Here is a 15,214-nt window from a genome sequence, read left to right as displayed (position 1 = left end):
TTCTCCCGATTCTGTTCTAAAATCAACAGTTTACAACATGATTGCCTGTAAGATCATCAGAGTTTGACCCCTAACAACCATGATAATAGATTAGAAAGGGAGATCTAGCAGGGAACTGCCTTCTCCCTTCTAGCACTTTCTTTAGGTCCATCTTATGAAGGTGCAGTCTGTCTAACGCTTCCTGTTACCTTGACAGGGAAGTCATTCCACATTTAGCTTTTATTGTTTAACCATGTAAATAGCTCCCTTATCTCTATTGTGCCGTCCACCTTATTGCCACATTGCAAATTCTTAGACTTCTGTTTATTTCTCTAAGGAAGATCCTCTCTTTCTGCAGATTTTAGGGCAGCGGGTTTAAAAATGAAAGGTAACATTTCAGTGTGAGGATTTAAAAGAGTAAAAAAAAAAAAAAACAACCGAAGGAGACACCCAGTTTGGGGCAGCTGGTGACGCTGGGTGGCTCTTCCTTCGTGGGAGCAAAGTCAAAGAGCCATAAAGTGAGACAATGTTGGTGAAGGTTCCTGTGTTACAGTCATTCAAGGAAAAGATCCCTCAGCAGTGATCGAGGGCTTCGACCACACAGACACCTGTTCTCAGGTAAGAACTGAAGGTTTCTGTTATTAGAAAAAAAGATTTAAATCTGATATGATTCTGGTGTCAACTTGTTCTAAAGGGCGACAAATACGTTCAGGATTTAATAACTTCTTTCTTTAACTTGTGTCTCTGTCTTTGAATTAATTAATTCATTGATTACTTGTGCGGAGAACTGTCCCATTTAACTTTACTCGTTTCTCTGTAGATCTAATTCAAGTTCTCATAGAACGTTGTTGATCTTTTAATAGATCAACTAAGTTTCTACCATGCTGCATTTAAGTAAGGTATGTTCAGAGATTCTGATTATGTTATAAACATTAATAAGCTTTAGATTCACCATGAAAGGTCAACCTGAGGACTAACTCTGCTTTTTCTGACCAGGGGGACTTTGTTTGGGTGGAGACTGGCAGTGGAGTCCCGATCGGCGCAGAAGTCACAGTTGATGACACTGGGCAGCTTCAGCTCATCGATGATGAAGGAAAGGTATAAAACATGTCAAAGTTTGCTTCACTTAAGCCCATGGAAAGGTTATAGAACACCTCTGAAAGGTGTTCACTGTTTACAGGCGCACAAGGTCAAAAAGAAGAACGCGGGGCATATCCGTGCAATGCACCCCACCTCAGTGAAAGGTGTGGACGACATGATTATGCTCGGGGATCTCAACGAGGCCGGGCTGCTCAGGAACCTGCTGGTGCGCCACAAAGAGGGCATCATCTATGTAAGTTTCTATTCCTGTGAGTCCACCCAGTTTTACGACGTCCATAACCGACTTACTGGGCTGTGTTTGGCTGCTGTGAGACTTTGGCCCCGGATTTATCACATTTCTGTTTGTCTCTATGGAGACTAATAAGCTAGTGTCGTAACATAAACACCTCTGTGTTCCTGCGTCACTGCATCAAAGTTTAGCTGTGTGTGGACAGCCATAAAAAAACAGATATTTGTTTATACTGGTGCATCTTTATAAATCTGAATATTATTAAAAGTTGATTTCTCCTAGTAACTTATATCTCTAACTGAAAAATATTGCATACATTATTTACTCATAAATATTTCCAAGCTTTCATATTAAGGGTGTAAAATCATCAGCTTCATCACGACTTAATGTTCTATCGATTTGCTTGGAGGGAAATACAGAGTAATATTGATTTGATTTAAAACTATGAGATGTTAAATCTATTTGCTTGGAAAACAATGCAGTTTTATTTTGATTTGTTTATGAATGTATATGATGTTGTATTATTTGCTTGAAATTGATACAATATAATAATAAGTGCTTTGAAAAGCAATAATAAACCTTTTTTATTCATTTTTTTTAGATAAACAATATGTTAACAATGAAAACTGATGTGATAATGATTTGTTTAGAAAATGACCAATGTTAGGTCAGCTGGCTTGGAAGAGGATATGATGTTTTATCATTATGTTTAGAAAAAGAAACAATGTTATATCAGGTTGTTAAAAAACGATACATTATATTAATTTGTTAGAAATGCGATGCAATGTTGTGTCGACTTGTTTGGAAAGGAATATGATGCTATTTCGATTTGCTTAGAAAATGATATGTTATATTCATTAATTAGAAAAGTATTTCTGTTGCAATACAATTTCCATGTAGTTAAAATCTCAATCTTGGACCTATGTGATCCGGTATATCTACACTTCAAACATCTATATATATCGCCTTATTTCCAAGCTTTTAGATGTCTCAGGTTAAATAAATCAAATAAGCATTCTTCTAATATTCAAAATAATAATAGCAAAAAACATCTGATGATTTTTGTCTCTTGCATTATGAATTTCAAAATAAAGATGGATCTTAAAGGTGAGAATTTGGATTAATATTTTAATTTTGCATTGATTTAAATGGATTAATTATTATTTAATCAATGTGGGCCAATGTAATAGTACATTTTGATGATTCCTGCATACAGTTTAAGAAAATATTTATAATTAGGATTTAAAAACACAAGACTTTTACAGAAACATAGGCCATCCAGGGCTGCTGTTCTGAAAGGTTTTGGAGGTTTTAGAGGAAAAACTGAAGCAGGGAACCTCTTTAACCTGCAGGGCCAACTTTTGGCAGGCCTCCCTTGGAGCAGAGGTCTCCAACCCTGGTCTTCAAGGTCTAATTTCCTGCAGGTTTTAGACATCTAAATCAAATGAATGGCTTTTTACTAAGCCTTTGCCAAACTTGATGGCATGCTGACAAAGGTAATTCAGTCATTTGATTCTAATGTGTTGAAGCAGGGATGCATCTAAAACCTGCAGGACAGTAGATCTTGAGAACCACTGTTGGAGAACCCGGCCTTAGAGCATAAAACTCCTGGTTTTTGACATGTGCCTCTTACCCACTGACCATCATTAAATGGCACAGCTACATTTTGGCACTTTAAGAACGATTAACTATTAATGTATAGCTGCATTTGTCTCTTAAACTATTTTTTAGAACACTAAAAACAGGTCATATTCCAGGTTACTGGATCTAAATGTATTTGAATGCAACACGTTGTAAACATCAAATAAATACAGGAAGCAAGTGTTTGACAAGCTTAATAATATAGAGAGACACCACTGCGGAACAGTAGAAATGCTTTGAAATGTTGTATTGAAGGAAGACACTTTGCAGTCTTTCATTGACTCATGTGATTATGTGTCTCACAGTCAATGATGAGTGCAGATAATCACATGGATGTTTACGCTCAATGGTCAATGTGCCCGAAGCGCTGCGGCCGGGACGAACACGGGTCATCTGCCTCATATGATTGTCTTTATGCTCATCAGCCTCAACAGACCTGCTTGTGTTTGACAGTAAACATCTCCCTCCCTTTGTTCCCAGACGTACACAGGCTCCATTCTGGTGGCAGTGAACCCATACCAGCTGCTGCCCATCTACACCACGGAGCAAGTGCACATGTACACAGACAGGCGGCTGGGGGAGCTGCCCCCCCATGTGTTTGCCATCGCAGACACCTGCTTTTTCAACATGAGGCGCAACAAGAAGAGCCAGTGCTGTGTCATCAGGTGGGCAGGGAAGAGTTACACTGATGTTTTATTATTTTAAGCTATTTCCATCTTGGTAAAATAATTTACATGATAGAAAGACTTTTCTGTAGCTTCTATTTTTGCGTATCTCAGACATCTCATGCTGGTGGCATTTTGAACTATTACACAATTGTTTTTCCTCAAAGTAATTAAAGATGACTTCCACTGATAGGTTACACCACATTTAAATGATGTGTAACAAGCCTTAAAATTAATCATTTTTTGAATAAAACCTCTTACTCTGACAATTCACTGCAAAATAGTGTCCATCTAACCAAGTCTTACAATCTAGAAATATTTTGACCTTGTTTTGAGATTAATGTACTAAGCAATAGCAGATAATGTTAGATTATCAGTTTTTTTTAAAGCAGATTCTACTCAAAACTAAGTGCAATAATCTTCCTGTGCAGTAAATAAATTGCACTTGTTAAGACTTCTTGCAGTCTGGATATAAATTCTCAAAACTATCAGTTTTACTTGAAGTGACATATTATTGCAATAATATTGAGTAGAAGTTTCTCAAAAATGGATTAATAATCTAACCTACATAGTAAGAAGGACACTTTTTGCAATGCAAGAAATAAAATCACATTTAATTACCTTTTTTTAAGTAGTGGTAAAAAGGGTTTGCTCGCTTTAATGAATTTATTGTATCTGGTATGTTTTCTCATAAATATTTCAAACAATTACAAATTTTAAATATTACTCGTAAATGTGTAAATGTAGCATTTGGTGCATCAAAAACAAAACTCTGTAACATAAATGAACGGTAATGTTTAGTTTCTGTAGCCACACCCAGGCTTGATTACTGGAGCTCCTGATCTCAGTCGGGAATACGCCTAAATAGCACCTGCCTAACAAAGATAAATACACTTAAAGATTCTCCAGCAATGAACATCATCATCATCATCATCATCATTATGGTAGATTGTTTAGTCTGAAGAAGCCGTTTTAAGACTGTGAGACTTAGTGAGAGCCATTGTCCCAGATGCCAAAACAAGTGGAACCTTCCTAAGAGAGGCTGGTGGAGCAACATAACTCCCAGGGCAATTACCCATTTATCTATTGAGTGAATTTTGTTCCAATATTGTTGCAAAGAACATGTTTTGTAAATAAGAAATTTCAGAGAACAAATTATTTTTCATATTTCATATCTTCAAACTCTTTTCTTTTTTCTATTTCACATTTTTTTTCAGATAATATTCTCTTCACTTCAGTGCTCATTCTTGAGCAGTAAGAATATAAACCAACAGAAATGCACCTTTGCTCCTCACTCAAAGGAAAGCCCGGCTCCAGTAGCAAAGAGAAAAACAGTAAAACATAATAAAAAAAAAATGAAATTCCTAAAAATCAAACGAAAAGCGAAAAAAAAAAAAAAGAAAATTGAAAAAATTAAGATATTTTTTTTAGGAAAAAAAAACTGAATGATTTAAACAAATAAAATCGGAGAAAACAACAGAGTTTCAAATTAATAAAAGGACATTTTTATGGCTGAATTGCTCTTTTCCACATATAAACCCTTGTCTTTGTTTGCATTAACAATCCAACAGAATTCGCTCCACATTCATCCAGAAGGGAACAAAAGCAAATAGAACAGCATCCAAAGAACTGCCGGTTTGACTTGGTATAACAACAAAATGAAAGAGAGAACGGACTAAATTAATTGCATGACAGGGGTTCCACACTAAGGAAAAGACATAAAAGCCTCATCTGAGTTTTAACAGAAGACATTTTTATGATCTCCATGATTTATAGGATAATACACAGTGCAATAATGAGACAAAGGTTGAACTGTTTGGCATAAAAGTAAATCAGCATCTTAGCAAAGACTCACCAAAGTGTCAAAGGTAGCATGATGCCCTGGGTTTGTTTAGCTGCCTCAACATCTGGAGGACTTGCTGTAGTGAGTGGAGGCATACATTTAATGTCTACTAAACCACCCTGAAGGAGAATATCCAGCTATATGTGACCTCTAAGGGCAGCACAGCTTAGTTCAGCAGGACGTTGATCCTAAACAAAATAGACTTTGGAAGAAGACCGTAGCCTGAAATCCATTTCAGATGCTGCTAAATCAATTTAACAAGTTGGATTAGATTTAAATAGGGGAGTGTTGACAGTTCAATTCTATCGTTCAATGAGGACAAATTAAAGCAGTTCTTGTCATAAACCGAGGACAGATGGACCCAGTATTCAAGGAGAGACAGTCAGTAGGAAAGTTCAAAACGTTTAATAATAAACAAAACAAAAACTAAAGTGGAGCTGTGGCTCACGGACACTGCAGGATGGGGAGCGGGGCGCTGCCCAATCACAGACTCTCTCTGCAGGAGAAACACAGGTCAGTGACCACGATCATCTGACAGAAGATGATTATCTGAGTTGGCCACTTACCTGGTTTAACAGTCCAGACCAAGAATGTCCCCAAGTGCTGCAGTCCCAGAGGACATGCTGGAAGCTGATCCTGGTCAGGGATCCAGAACAGACAGGAACAGAGAACAGGCAGGATCCAGATCAGGCAGGAACAGAAACAGGTGGCAGGATCCAGACTTCCAGGCATCCACAAGCTCCCAGGAGGGTTCAGAGTCTGACAGGGACCAGGTGGTCACGCACAGGAGCAGACAGGATCAGGTTCAGATGAACAGGCTCAGTGGAAGAGGGTAGCCGAGACAGAACGTGGAACCAGAACTTGATGCAGGACTTTAAAATGGTCTCCTCCCTGGAGCCAGGCTTACTGAGATAAAAACTGAACCTCCCCACATATAGAGCCAAAAACCCAGAGGACTCCGTGGGGGAGGAACAGTGGACGATCAGGAGACGAGACAAACACTAAAACCTCTTTCCACTTGCCGCCAGGATCCAGGACATGAACCATGAATCAAAATAACAAACAGGTTAACAGAAAGACAAATAATGATCTGGCACTGAATGCTCAGGCTGAACTGAATATAACCAAGAGGAAACAGGTGAGAGGAATAAATTATAATTGAGGCAGGGAGGGAAAACGACAGGTGAAAGGAATGACTAATTAAGGGAGAGCAAACAGGCCAGATCATGACAGTACAAAGATGAATGGGTCACATCTCCTCCACAGCCCTGTTAAAGACTCAAAACCTTCTTTACAAATGCTTATTTGCTTTAGAATGCAATCACCTTTTTCTATATGGATTTTCTTTCCATTTCAAAGCACTTCATCTGAATAATAATTATGTGTTTGGTTCTGTTATCTTTTTTATAATATTTAGATTCGTTCAATTATGTCATTTTTGTGTGACAGATGAGGAAAAATAAAATTAAACACTTCCCTCCACCTTGTTTAATGTTTGGTAGTGATTTTGTAGTAGCCAAAAAAATAACTAATTACTAAATGAGTCAATGGTAATGACTAACATCCCTGCATGCTTCCCCAGCGGAGAGTCCGGAGCAGGGAAAACAGAGAGCACCAAGCTGATGTTGCAGTTCCTGGCTGCGGTGAGCGGCCAGCACTCGTGGATCGAGCAGCAGATTCTGGAGGCCAACCCCATCCTGGAAGGTCAGAGGCAGCAAACATTAAAGTCCTCTAAATCACACCTGTCCGCTCTCATCTCCTGATTGGATTATTCTTTCCTTTCAGCCTTTGGTAACGCCAAAACCATTCGCAACGACAATTCCAGCCGATTTGGAAAGTACATTGATGTCAACTTTACCAAGGGTGGGGCCATTGAGGGGGCCCGTGTGGAGCAGTACCTACTGGAGAAGTCCAGGGTTTGTCGCCAGGTGGGGAAATTAGCAGAGTGGTTTTCCTCTGATATAATAGTTTGTTGATTAGGACTAAAGACCATTTTGGTTTGTGAACAGGCGCCTGAGGAAAGAAACTACCACATCTTTTACTACATGGTGATGGGGATGTCTCCAGACCAGAAAAAGATTCTTTCTCTTGGAACGGCTGCAGAGTACAAATACCTGACCATGGTATTCATCTGATCTACCTTCTTTATGGAAATTGTGCAATGAAAAGTTCCTGGTGCATGTTCAGTTTTAAATCCTGTTTTTTAACAGGGTAACTGCACCAGCTGTGAAGGACGCGATGATGTGAAGGAGTACGCTCACTTCCGTTCAGCTCTGAAGATCCTCATGTTCACAGAGACGGACTCCTGGGAAATCTTCAAACTGCTTGCCGCCCTTCTTCACCTAGGCAATGTGGAGTTTGAAAGTAAGAGATATGTTTTTTGTTTTTTTTTAAATAGTAAAAGTGAATTGTTTCTGGGTCGTGTCTGAATGAAATCTTCTGCATGATTTCAGGCACTATAGTGAAAAACCTGGAGGGCTCCAATGTCGCCAGTTCGTCCCATTTTAACATGGCCAGCAAGCTTTTGGAGGTAGGTGACAAAGTCCTCTGTCAATACAAACAGTAGGCAGAGGTCTTTTCTAAATGCCAGCTTTTGTGTTCTCAGGTGGATCCTGCAGCACTGGAGAAATGTCTGACTCAGCGCTCTGTCACGACCGCCAGAGATACCGTGAACAAACCCCTGAACTCTGAACAAGCTCTAGATGGCAGGGACGCCTTTGTCAAGGTGATGTTCACTACCTTATAGACATATTTGTAGACTCCATCAATGTCAGGGTATTTCATCATTTTCAGCAATAGGCTGAGAAAAATAGTTGCATAATTGTAAAGGGAAATGCAAAATAGTCAATCTTTTAGACAAACCTCCTACTACAGGAAATGGTTCAGCCCTGGTCTCATTGGGGAAGGGAGCATCTGTAAACATCCAATTTCAACTGCACCACAGATTGATAAGCCCATTCTATTCTTCTTCTACTTGTTTGATTCATCCCTTATATGGCTTGTGGTAAAACTCTCAACAGTGCCTTTCTTCTTGCCACTCTTTCATAAATAGCATTTATAGAATACATACAGTAACTCAGGTTGTCCTGGCTTTTGTCCTGCCACCTGAGTTGCACATCGCTGCAGCTCCTCCTGAGTGTCCACTGGCCTATTGGCCGTTTCTCTGATCAATGAATGACAAAAAAGATCAAGCAATCTATGTGTCTGCAGTGGCGGTTGTTTGTATTTGTAAGTTGTTTGTATTTATTTTATTTTACAGGCGATTGTAAAATTAACCACACGGTGAATCATTAAATAGGACAAACTACAAACTACACCAGTTGGGTAGTTCGCCCGGGGCGCAAAATGGGCTAGGACCGCCCCGGTGTCTTTGCGTAGGTTCAAAACTGTGAAAAGATACTGATTGGATTTGTTTAAAAAAAAGTTTTATTGGTATTTTTTAATTTTTGAATATATTGAATGAAAGAGCCTTAATAGATATATTTAGAAAAAGAGATTGCCATGACTATAATATAATATATATATTATATTATATAATTATGCCGGGGTTTTTCTTTTGTTTTTGTAGGCAATATACGGCAGACTTTTCATCTGGGTGGTGACAAAGATCAATACTGCTATTTACAAGCCACCCGAGGATGACCAAGAGGTCCGCCAGTCGATAGGCCTCCTGGACATCTTCGGCTTTGAGAACTTTCACAATAACAGGTTAATGTCTGCAACGGTTTTGTACCTGCTTTTTTTGCAGTTTAATGCTATTGTCTATTATTATGTTATGTAATTAGGTACGTTCTCAAACAGTCATACTTTGCTCTATCTGGGAATCTGGGGATCGATCCCCAGACTTCCGGTTGACTCCCCTTGACCAAGGTGGATGATCAATCGGAGGCAGTGTTTCAGGTCCCCACACTGTCACATCTCTTCCATCCTTTCCCTAGCACATCCTCATTCTCCATGCAGTCTGCCATAACCATTTTTAAACCTATGGACCATTTTTTACCAGCATTGCCAGGATATCCCCTCGCGAAGTTGCCAAGGTGCATAATCATTCAGAAGCATAGAGACAGGACCCCACACTGTCGCAAGTGCCGATGCATCGACCAGGAGTTCAAAACATGGGAAAAACAGTTTACTCTGCAAGGAATAAATTCACAACCTTTATTGAAAATATAAGAATTTATTGACAAAAAAATAATTAAACTCCAAGTCAAACATTTTTCACTTAAAAACTCTTGAACAAGTGGAACTGAGCTACTGTGTACACACAGGAGCTTAGCTTAAAACTATTTTAAAGCAACGAGGATGTGTTCAAAGCAATTCACAATGCAAATCCAAGACGTACACGAAACATAATTTGGTAAAATTATATTTTATTGAAGGATCTGCTTGGCTTCGCTTTTCTGAGGAACAGCTGATAGGTTAGGGAGCCTTTAGCTTCTTAAAATTTTGTTTATTAAGACAATGGAGCTAATAGCTAGCAGACATTAGGGGACTTTTATGAGACTGGACATTTGTTTAGCAATCAAATGTAATGAGCATATCAGCTAAATGTTTCTGTGCTTTGCCTGACAGCTTTGAGCAGCTCTGCATCAACTTCGCCAACGAGCAGCTGCAGCAGTTCTTCGTCAAGCATGTTTTCAAGCTTGAACAGGATGAGTATAACCGTGAGAACATCCTCTGGACGCACATCGACTACCAGGACAACCAGAGCACGCTGGACATTCTGGCCACCAAACCTTTGAATGTGTTGGCTCTTATCGACGAGGAGAGCAACTTCCCAAAGGTCTTTGTCCTTTCTATGGTTTACAGATCCTGGATGTGGACGAGCAGAGCAAGCTTTCATTTCGGACTCTGGTTTATTTTTTTTAGGGTACCGACACCTCCATGCTGTTGAAGTTGAATCAGATTCACAGCAAAGGAACAGTCTACATCCCCCCTAAAAATGACCATGAAACAAAATTTGGAATTCAACACTTTGCTGGAAGGGTTGACTACGATTCAAAAGGTTAGCAGATTCAAAACAACAAATAATTTAGACTTAGATACATTTGTTTTGTCATTTTGTATACACAAGTCTAAACAAAAAGAAAATTAATTCAGAACAGCTCTCTAGACAATCTCTTTCTTCAAAGTGCAGCCTTGACAAGGCAAGCAGCAGCGATGTCAGACGGATCTGGATAGGATCTTTGTATCCAAATTTTTCCCCTGGTGGAAGAGGATCTGATGCTGGAGCATTAGGGGCCTGTTGCCTGGGCCTCCACCCATTAGTTGTTGTTGAGCTGCTACTACTGCCTCCAGCTCCTGAAGCACTCGCTTCTCTTGGCTCAGGGGAGGAATTTGCTAACTAGTATTAGCTTTACTTTGAAGATTTCTGTTAAAATGAAATGCATCATTGAAGTGTCTAAAGCCAAACAGACAAAGTACAGATATTTTATGTCTGCGGGTATTTTTTAAACTTGGTGTTGTTATAGAAAGTGAACAGAGTTTTGAAAGTATCCATGATCCTTTTCAGGTTTCCTTGAGAAGAACCGGGACACTCTTAGTCTGGACCTTATCCAACTGGTGGACACTTCAAGTAACAAACTCCTCAGGCAGACCTTCAGTGCTGAGCTGGGAGCCAGCTCTGACACAGAAAAAAGCGTCAACCCCAGAATGACCATTAACAAGCCTAAAAACATGCGGGTAAACCCAGCCTCTTTGTCCGTAGCTAAGATCTGTAAATGTATTTTGCTTGTGTGACCTCTTCTTCTGCCTTACAGCCCTCGTCTGACGGCAAGAAGCGCGTGCCGACTCTGTCCGCCCAGTTCCGTCAGTCTCTGGATTCCCTGATGAAGACGCTGACTGCGTGCCAGCCTTACTTCATCCGCTGCATCAAACCCAACGACTATAAGAAGCCCATGGTGAGCAGGGCGACCGTGCACTCAGTCTGAAAGCAAATACCTGAAGCTGTGAGTAAAACCAATCTTTGTGTCAGCTGTTCGACAGAGACCTGTGCGTACGACAGCTGCGTTACTCCGGCATGATGGAGACAATCAAGATCAGGAAGGCCGGTTATCCTGTCCGATACACCTTCAGCGACTTCTTAAACCGCTACCGTGTCCTTCTGAGGACCTCAGTCTGTGACCCCAACACCGTGAGAAATTTTCCCTATAATTCTATCTTTTTGAGCATTTTTTTTCTCCAGAATATTTGACCTTTTTCTCAAGACAACCTCTCTGCTGTAAACAGGAAAGCAAAGAACAATGCTGTGAAAGCATTTGTAGAAGAGTTCTTACCGGAGATGGCGACTGGAAGACGGGCAAGACGAAGATATTCCTAAAGGTGATCCATATAGATGGATGGGAGGTCAAAGGCTTCCCCTTTTTTTTCACATTTTCACATATAAAAGAAAGCTATATGTAACTTTTAAAGCCCAGAGGGTATTTAGAAAGGATTGACTGCCTAAAAATACACTAATAAAGTATTATAGAACACCTCCACTTTAATTAGGTCTAAACGCAAACTTTTGGTACCTGTTCAAATGTAAGAGAACAATATCTTGCCTTACAAAAAGTAAAAAAACACACCATGGAATTCATGTTGAAAACTGATAGGCTACCTGAAGTTAGTATTTATTAACATTTTTAATATACGTAACTGTTTCTTAGTTAGGCTGAAGCAATGAAAGTGTATTTAATACACAATGGTTTATTTGAGCCATTCATTGTACCAGTGCATTTTCTCCTGGCATAATTTAGCCAAAGCTAAGCAAACTTTTACTCCATCGAAGAGAATCTGTTAATTTCTATTGTAGGACTCCTTCTGCCTATGGCTGAGCCTTTGATAATGATATCTACGATGTATGGCATTAACTATTTTTGAGCTGTTTGTGGAACGAGTTTTGCTTAAAGCTCAGAGGTAGATAAAATTGCACAGAAAAATTTTTCTGGAAATAAGTAAAAAATTGCTTGAATTAAGTGTATTTACCTTTGATTTTGTTAATATGGAAGTTATGTCCCCTTGAAGGCGGCTGCGCCTCAGAACTTCCCTACCGGTTCTTTTCCTGGGAGCAAGTTATTTACTACTCTTAACTCAAACTGGGTAAAACCATATAAAAAAGAACTATAAAACCAGGAGTAAAAAAGTAACAGAGTTTATTCCAGATCAGGTTGTTACAGGACAGAGAAATTGCTTGGAGTTGGCACAGCTGTGGGCTCAAAAAACGTCAGCGAGCGTTCGGCAAAGACTGAGCAAAGATTAAACCCCGAACAAGGTCATCTCCTCCTTCTTATACCTCATGAGTCCATGTTTTGCATCAGGTGGATGCTCAGCTGTCCGTATCAGAAACTGACATGCCATCCATGCCTTGAACTTCATGCATCTTGCCTCTTTACCCCAGGATTACACATAGCTCTCCTTTATCAGTCCGGCTCCAAGATGTGCCCATATCCTTTGTATTTTTAAAGACACGAAGGCTGTCCTGATTAGATGACCTCCGTACACACAGTGACATCCACAATGTGAAGGAAGGCCTTCTACTCCATCTAATCTGGCTAACAAAGTAACAACTCATATGATGTATAAAGAATAAACCTAACAATTTGAATACTGTAGGTAAAAGAGATCTTTTCCCAATGGAATGAGTATTTTTACTCTTAAAATAAGACAATTCGATAATATGCACTTGAAATAAGACAATGTAATTGTGTTTTCTATTTTAAATCTGAATTGTCTTGTTCCATCATCAAAAGGTCTCTTTTAGAACGACAATTCAAGAACAAATGCACTTATTTTAAGAAAAAATGACTTATCTAGATTTAAATTTTTTACAATGTGACCACCACTTTTTTAACCTCCGTTGTGTTTGACTGTGTTTGAAGTGACTAGAGCTGAATGATCAATTGATGTCTGCCCAGCAATATATTTAACACTCATCTAGAGATGGTGAATGTGCTGAAAAAGACATTAAATTTGACCTTTTGTTTCTTTCAGTTTGTGATTATAGGCTGAAAATCAAACACTAACCTCAGCATCATCAGTTACCACAAGTGTTCAGCAGTATTTTCTTAAATTTCTCATTGAACAGACTTGCACATAGGCAATAGAAAATGTTTGGGACCTTCCTCGTGGGCAGAGATCTATTGCTCATATCAAATGCTGTTTTTCTCGTAGGACTTCCATGACACAACGCTTGAACTGGAGCGAATGAAAGAGTTACATGTTAAGGCTCTTGTGATCCAAAGAGTCCTGAAGGGCTACAAATACAGGTATGGGAGAAAATGTATTCGAATTAATAAGGGTTTTGTTGGAGTGTTTTCATTGTACCTATAATTTCATGTGTGTCTGGGTCATTCCCTTTAAAGGAGAGAATTCCTGAGGAAAAGATCCGCTGCCATTGTCATTCAGAAAAACTGGCGAGGATACAAAGGCAGGAAGCAGTTCAAAGCGGTGGGTTAACGTCGGCCATATCTCTGTTAGCTGATGTATACAGAAACATAACGTAACAGGCTTAAACCTCGATTGATGTTGCCGTTTTTAGGTGCAGCTGGGCTTTGCCAGGCTGCAGGCACTCTCTCGGTCTCGCCAGCTCCACCTCAGCTACCTGAAGAAACGGCAGGCGGCTCTGGTGCTGCAGACCCACATAAGAGGTTACCTGGCCAGGAAGGAGTGGAAACGCAAGAGAAATGCCGTGATCCTGCTGCAGGCGCACACCAGGTCCATGCTGGCAAAAAGAAAACTCCAAAAGATGCAGAGAGATGTAAGTTCATGTCGACTAACCTATCGTGTAACTCCAAGCACATTACTTTGACAACATTAACTGGACTGACCAGCTTTCTGAACAATAAGAAAAACAAAACTCATTAAGGGGAAATTGTGGTTTTACATCAAATTGGAAGGATACTTCAAATTCTAAGATCATTGCACATAACTAGAAGTCACCCTGGTAGTTTAAAACTTCACAAACACATGGAGAACATTTAAATCCCTCAATTGGACAAGAAGGTATTAGTCCAGATGAGCAGAATGAATCAATGAGAATTGTGTCCCTGTCCACGATAAATTAAGGTTTACATCACAGTGGACTTGCAGGATGAAGCATCTTCAAGGTGGACATAAATTTGTACCCACCCACAAAGACAAGCCCAATACCTTTTGGAGAAAAGAAACAGTCAAGATTTAAGTCTTGGTCACTAGACGCATGTTTGTAACTCATAAGCTCATTACAAAAAATGAAATAAAAGTCTTTTTTTTTTTTTTTACTTGTACTTTACCTTGCATAGGGCAGGTAGTATTACAATTTGCCAGTGGAATACGGTGCCTTATTCTTTTATCTTATATATATATTAGGGGTGGAACGGTTCACAAAATCCACGGTTCGGTTCGGTTCACGGTTTCGTGGTCACGGTTTTCGGTTCAGTTCGGTATATGTTTATTGTTACACCGAAAAATAAAAAAATTAATAAATTATAAAAATTTATGAAAAAATAAAAATGTATGAAATTAATGAAAAAAATCCAAAGAAATTAATGAATTGTAATTATTTTTAATGATCCGCGGAAACCATGGTTCATTTTCACATGTTTTGCTGCTTTGACTTTAATCATCTCGCCATGCCCTCTATGATCTCCAAGGAACTCTGAGCGGAGCGGACGGGAGCCACAGCGGAGGCTGTAGGCTTTGCTATGTGCAGGCGGTCTGGAGCGCAGCTGGGTGGGGCGGAGCGCTGACGGAGTATGAGGGATTTCGGGGTTAGCATGACGTGTTGGTCATGTTGCT

The 15,214-nt window shown here is 39.6% G+C and overlaps 1 protein-coding gene across 1 annotated transcript in view; it reads left to right on the top strand.

The window, feature by feature from the left end:
• The first annotated feature begins 860 nt into the window (after positions 1-860).
• Positions 861-15,214, top strand: part of LOC107088662 (unconventional myosin-VIIa-like) — a 41,146-nt gene continuing 26,792 nt past the window's right edge. The window contains exons 1-20 of the mRNA XM_015380965.1: positions 861-878; positions 976-1,077; positions 1,160-1,312; positions 3,431-3,615; positions 7,041-7,162; positions 7,244-7,386; positions 7,468-7,581; positions 7,669-7,822; positions 7,912-7,988; positions 8,064-8,183; positions 9,027-9,166; positions 10,031-10,241; positions 10,328-10,463; positions 10,971-11,140; positions 11,218-11,358; positions 11,433-11,591; positions 11,687-11,779; positions 13,610-13,704; positions 13,801-13,885; positions 13,977-14,195. Of these exons, the coding sequence (XP_015236451.1) occupies positions 861-878; positions 976-1,077; positions 1,160-1,312; positions 3,431-3,615; positions 7,041-7,162; positions 7,244-7,386; positions 7,468-7,581; positions 7,669-7,822; positions 7,912-7,988; positions 8,064-8,183; positions 9,027-9,166; positions 10,031-10,241; positions 10,328-10,463; positions 10,971-11,140; positions 11,218-11,358; positions 11,433-11,591; positions 11,687-11,779; positions 13,610-13,704; positions 13,801-13,885; positions 13,977-14,195 (2,637 nt within the window). The remainder of the gene's footprint in view (positions 879-975; positions 1,078-1,159; positions 1,313-3,430; positions 3,616-7,040; positions 7,163-7,243; positions 7,387-7,467; positions 7,582-7,668; positions 7,823-7,911; positions 7,989-8,063; positions 8,184-9,026; positions 9,167-10,030; positions 10,242-10,327; positions 10,464-10,970; positions 11,141-11,217; positions 11,359-11,432; positions 11,592-11,686; positions 11,780-13,609; positions 13,705-13,800; positions 13,886-13,976; positions 14,196-15,214) is intronic.

This window comes from Cyprinodon variegatus, unplaced genomic scaffold, assembly GCF_000732505.1.
Source record: "Cyprinodon variegatus isolate N-32 unplaced genomic scaffold, C_variegatus-1.0 Scaffold226, whole genome shotgun sequence".
Classification (NCBI taxonomy): Eukaryota; Metazoa; Chordata; class Actinopteri; order Cyprinodontiformes; family Cyprinodontidae; genus Cyprinodon; species Cyprinodon variegatus.
This window is presented reverse-complemented; position numbering and strand designations above follow the sequence as displayed.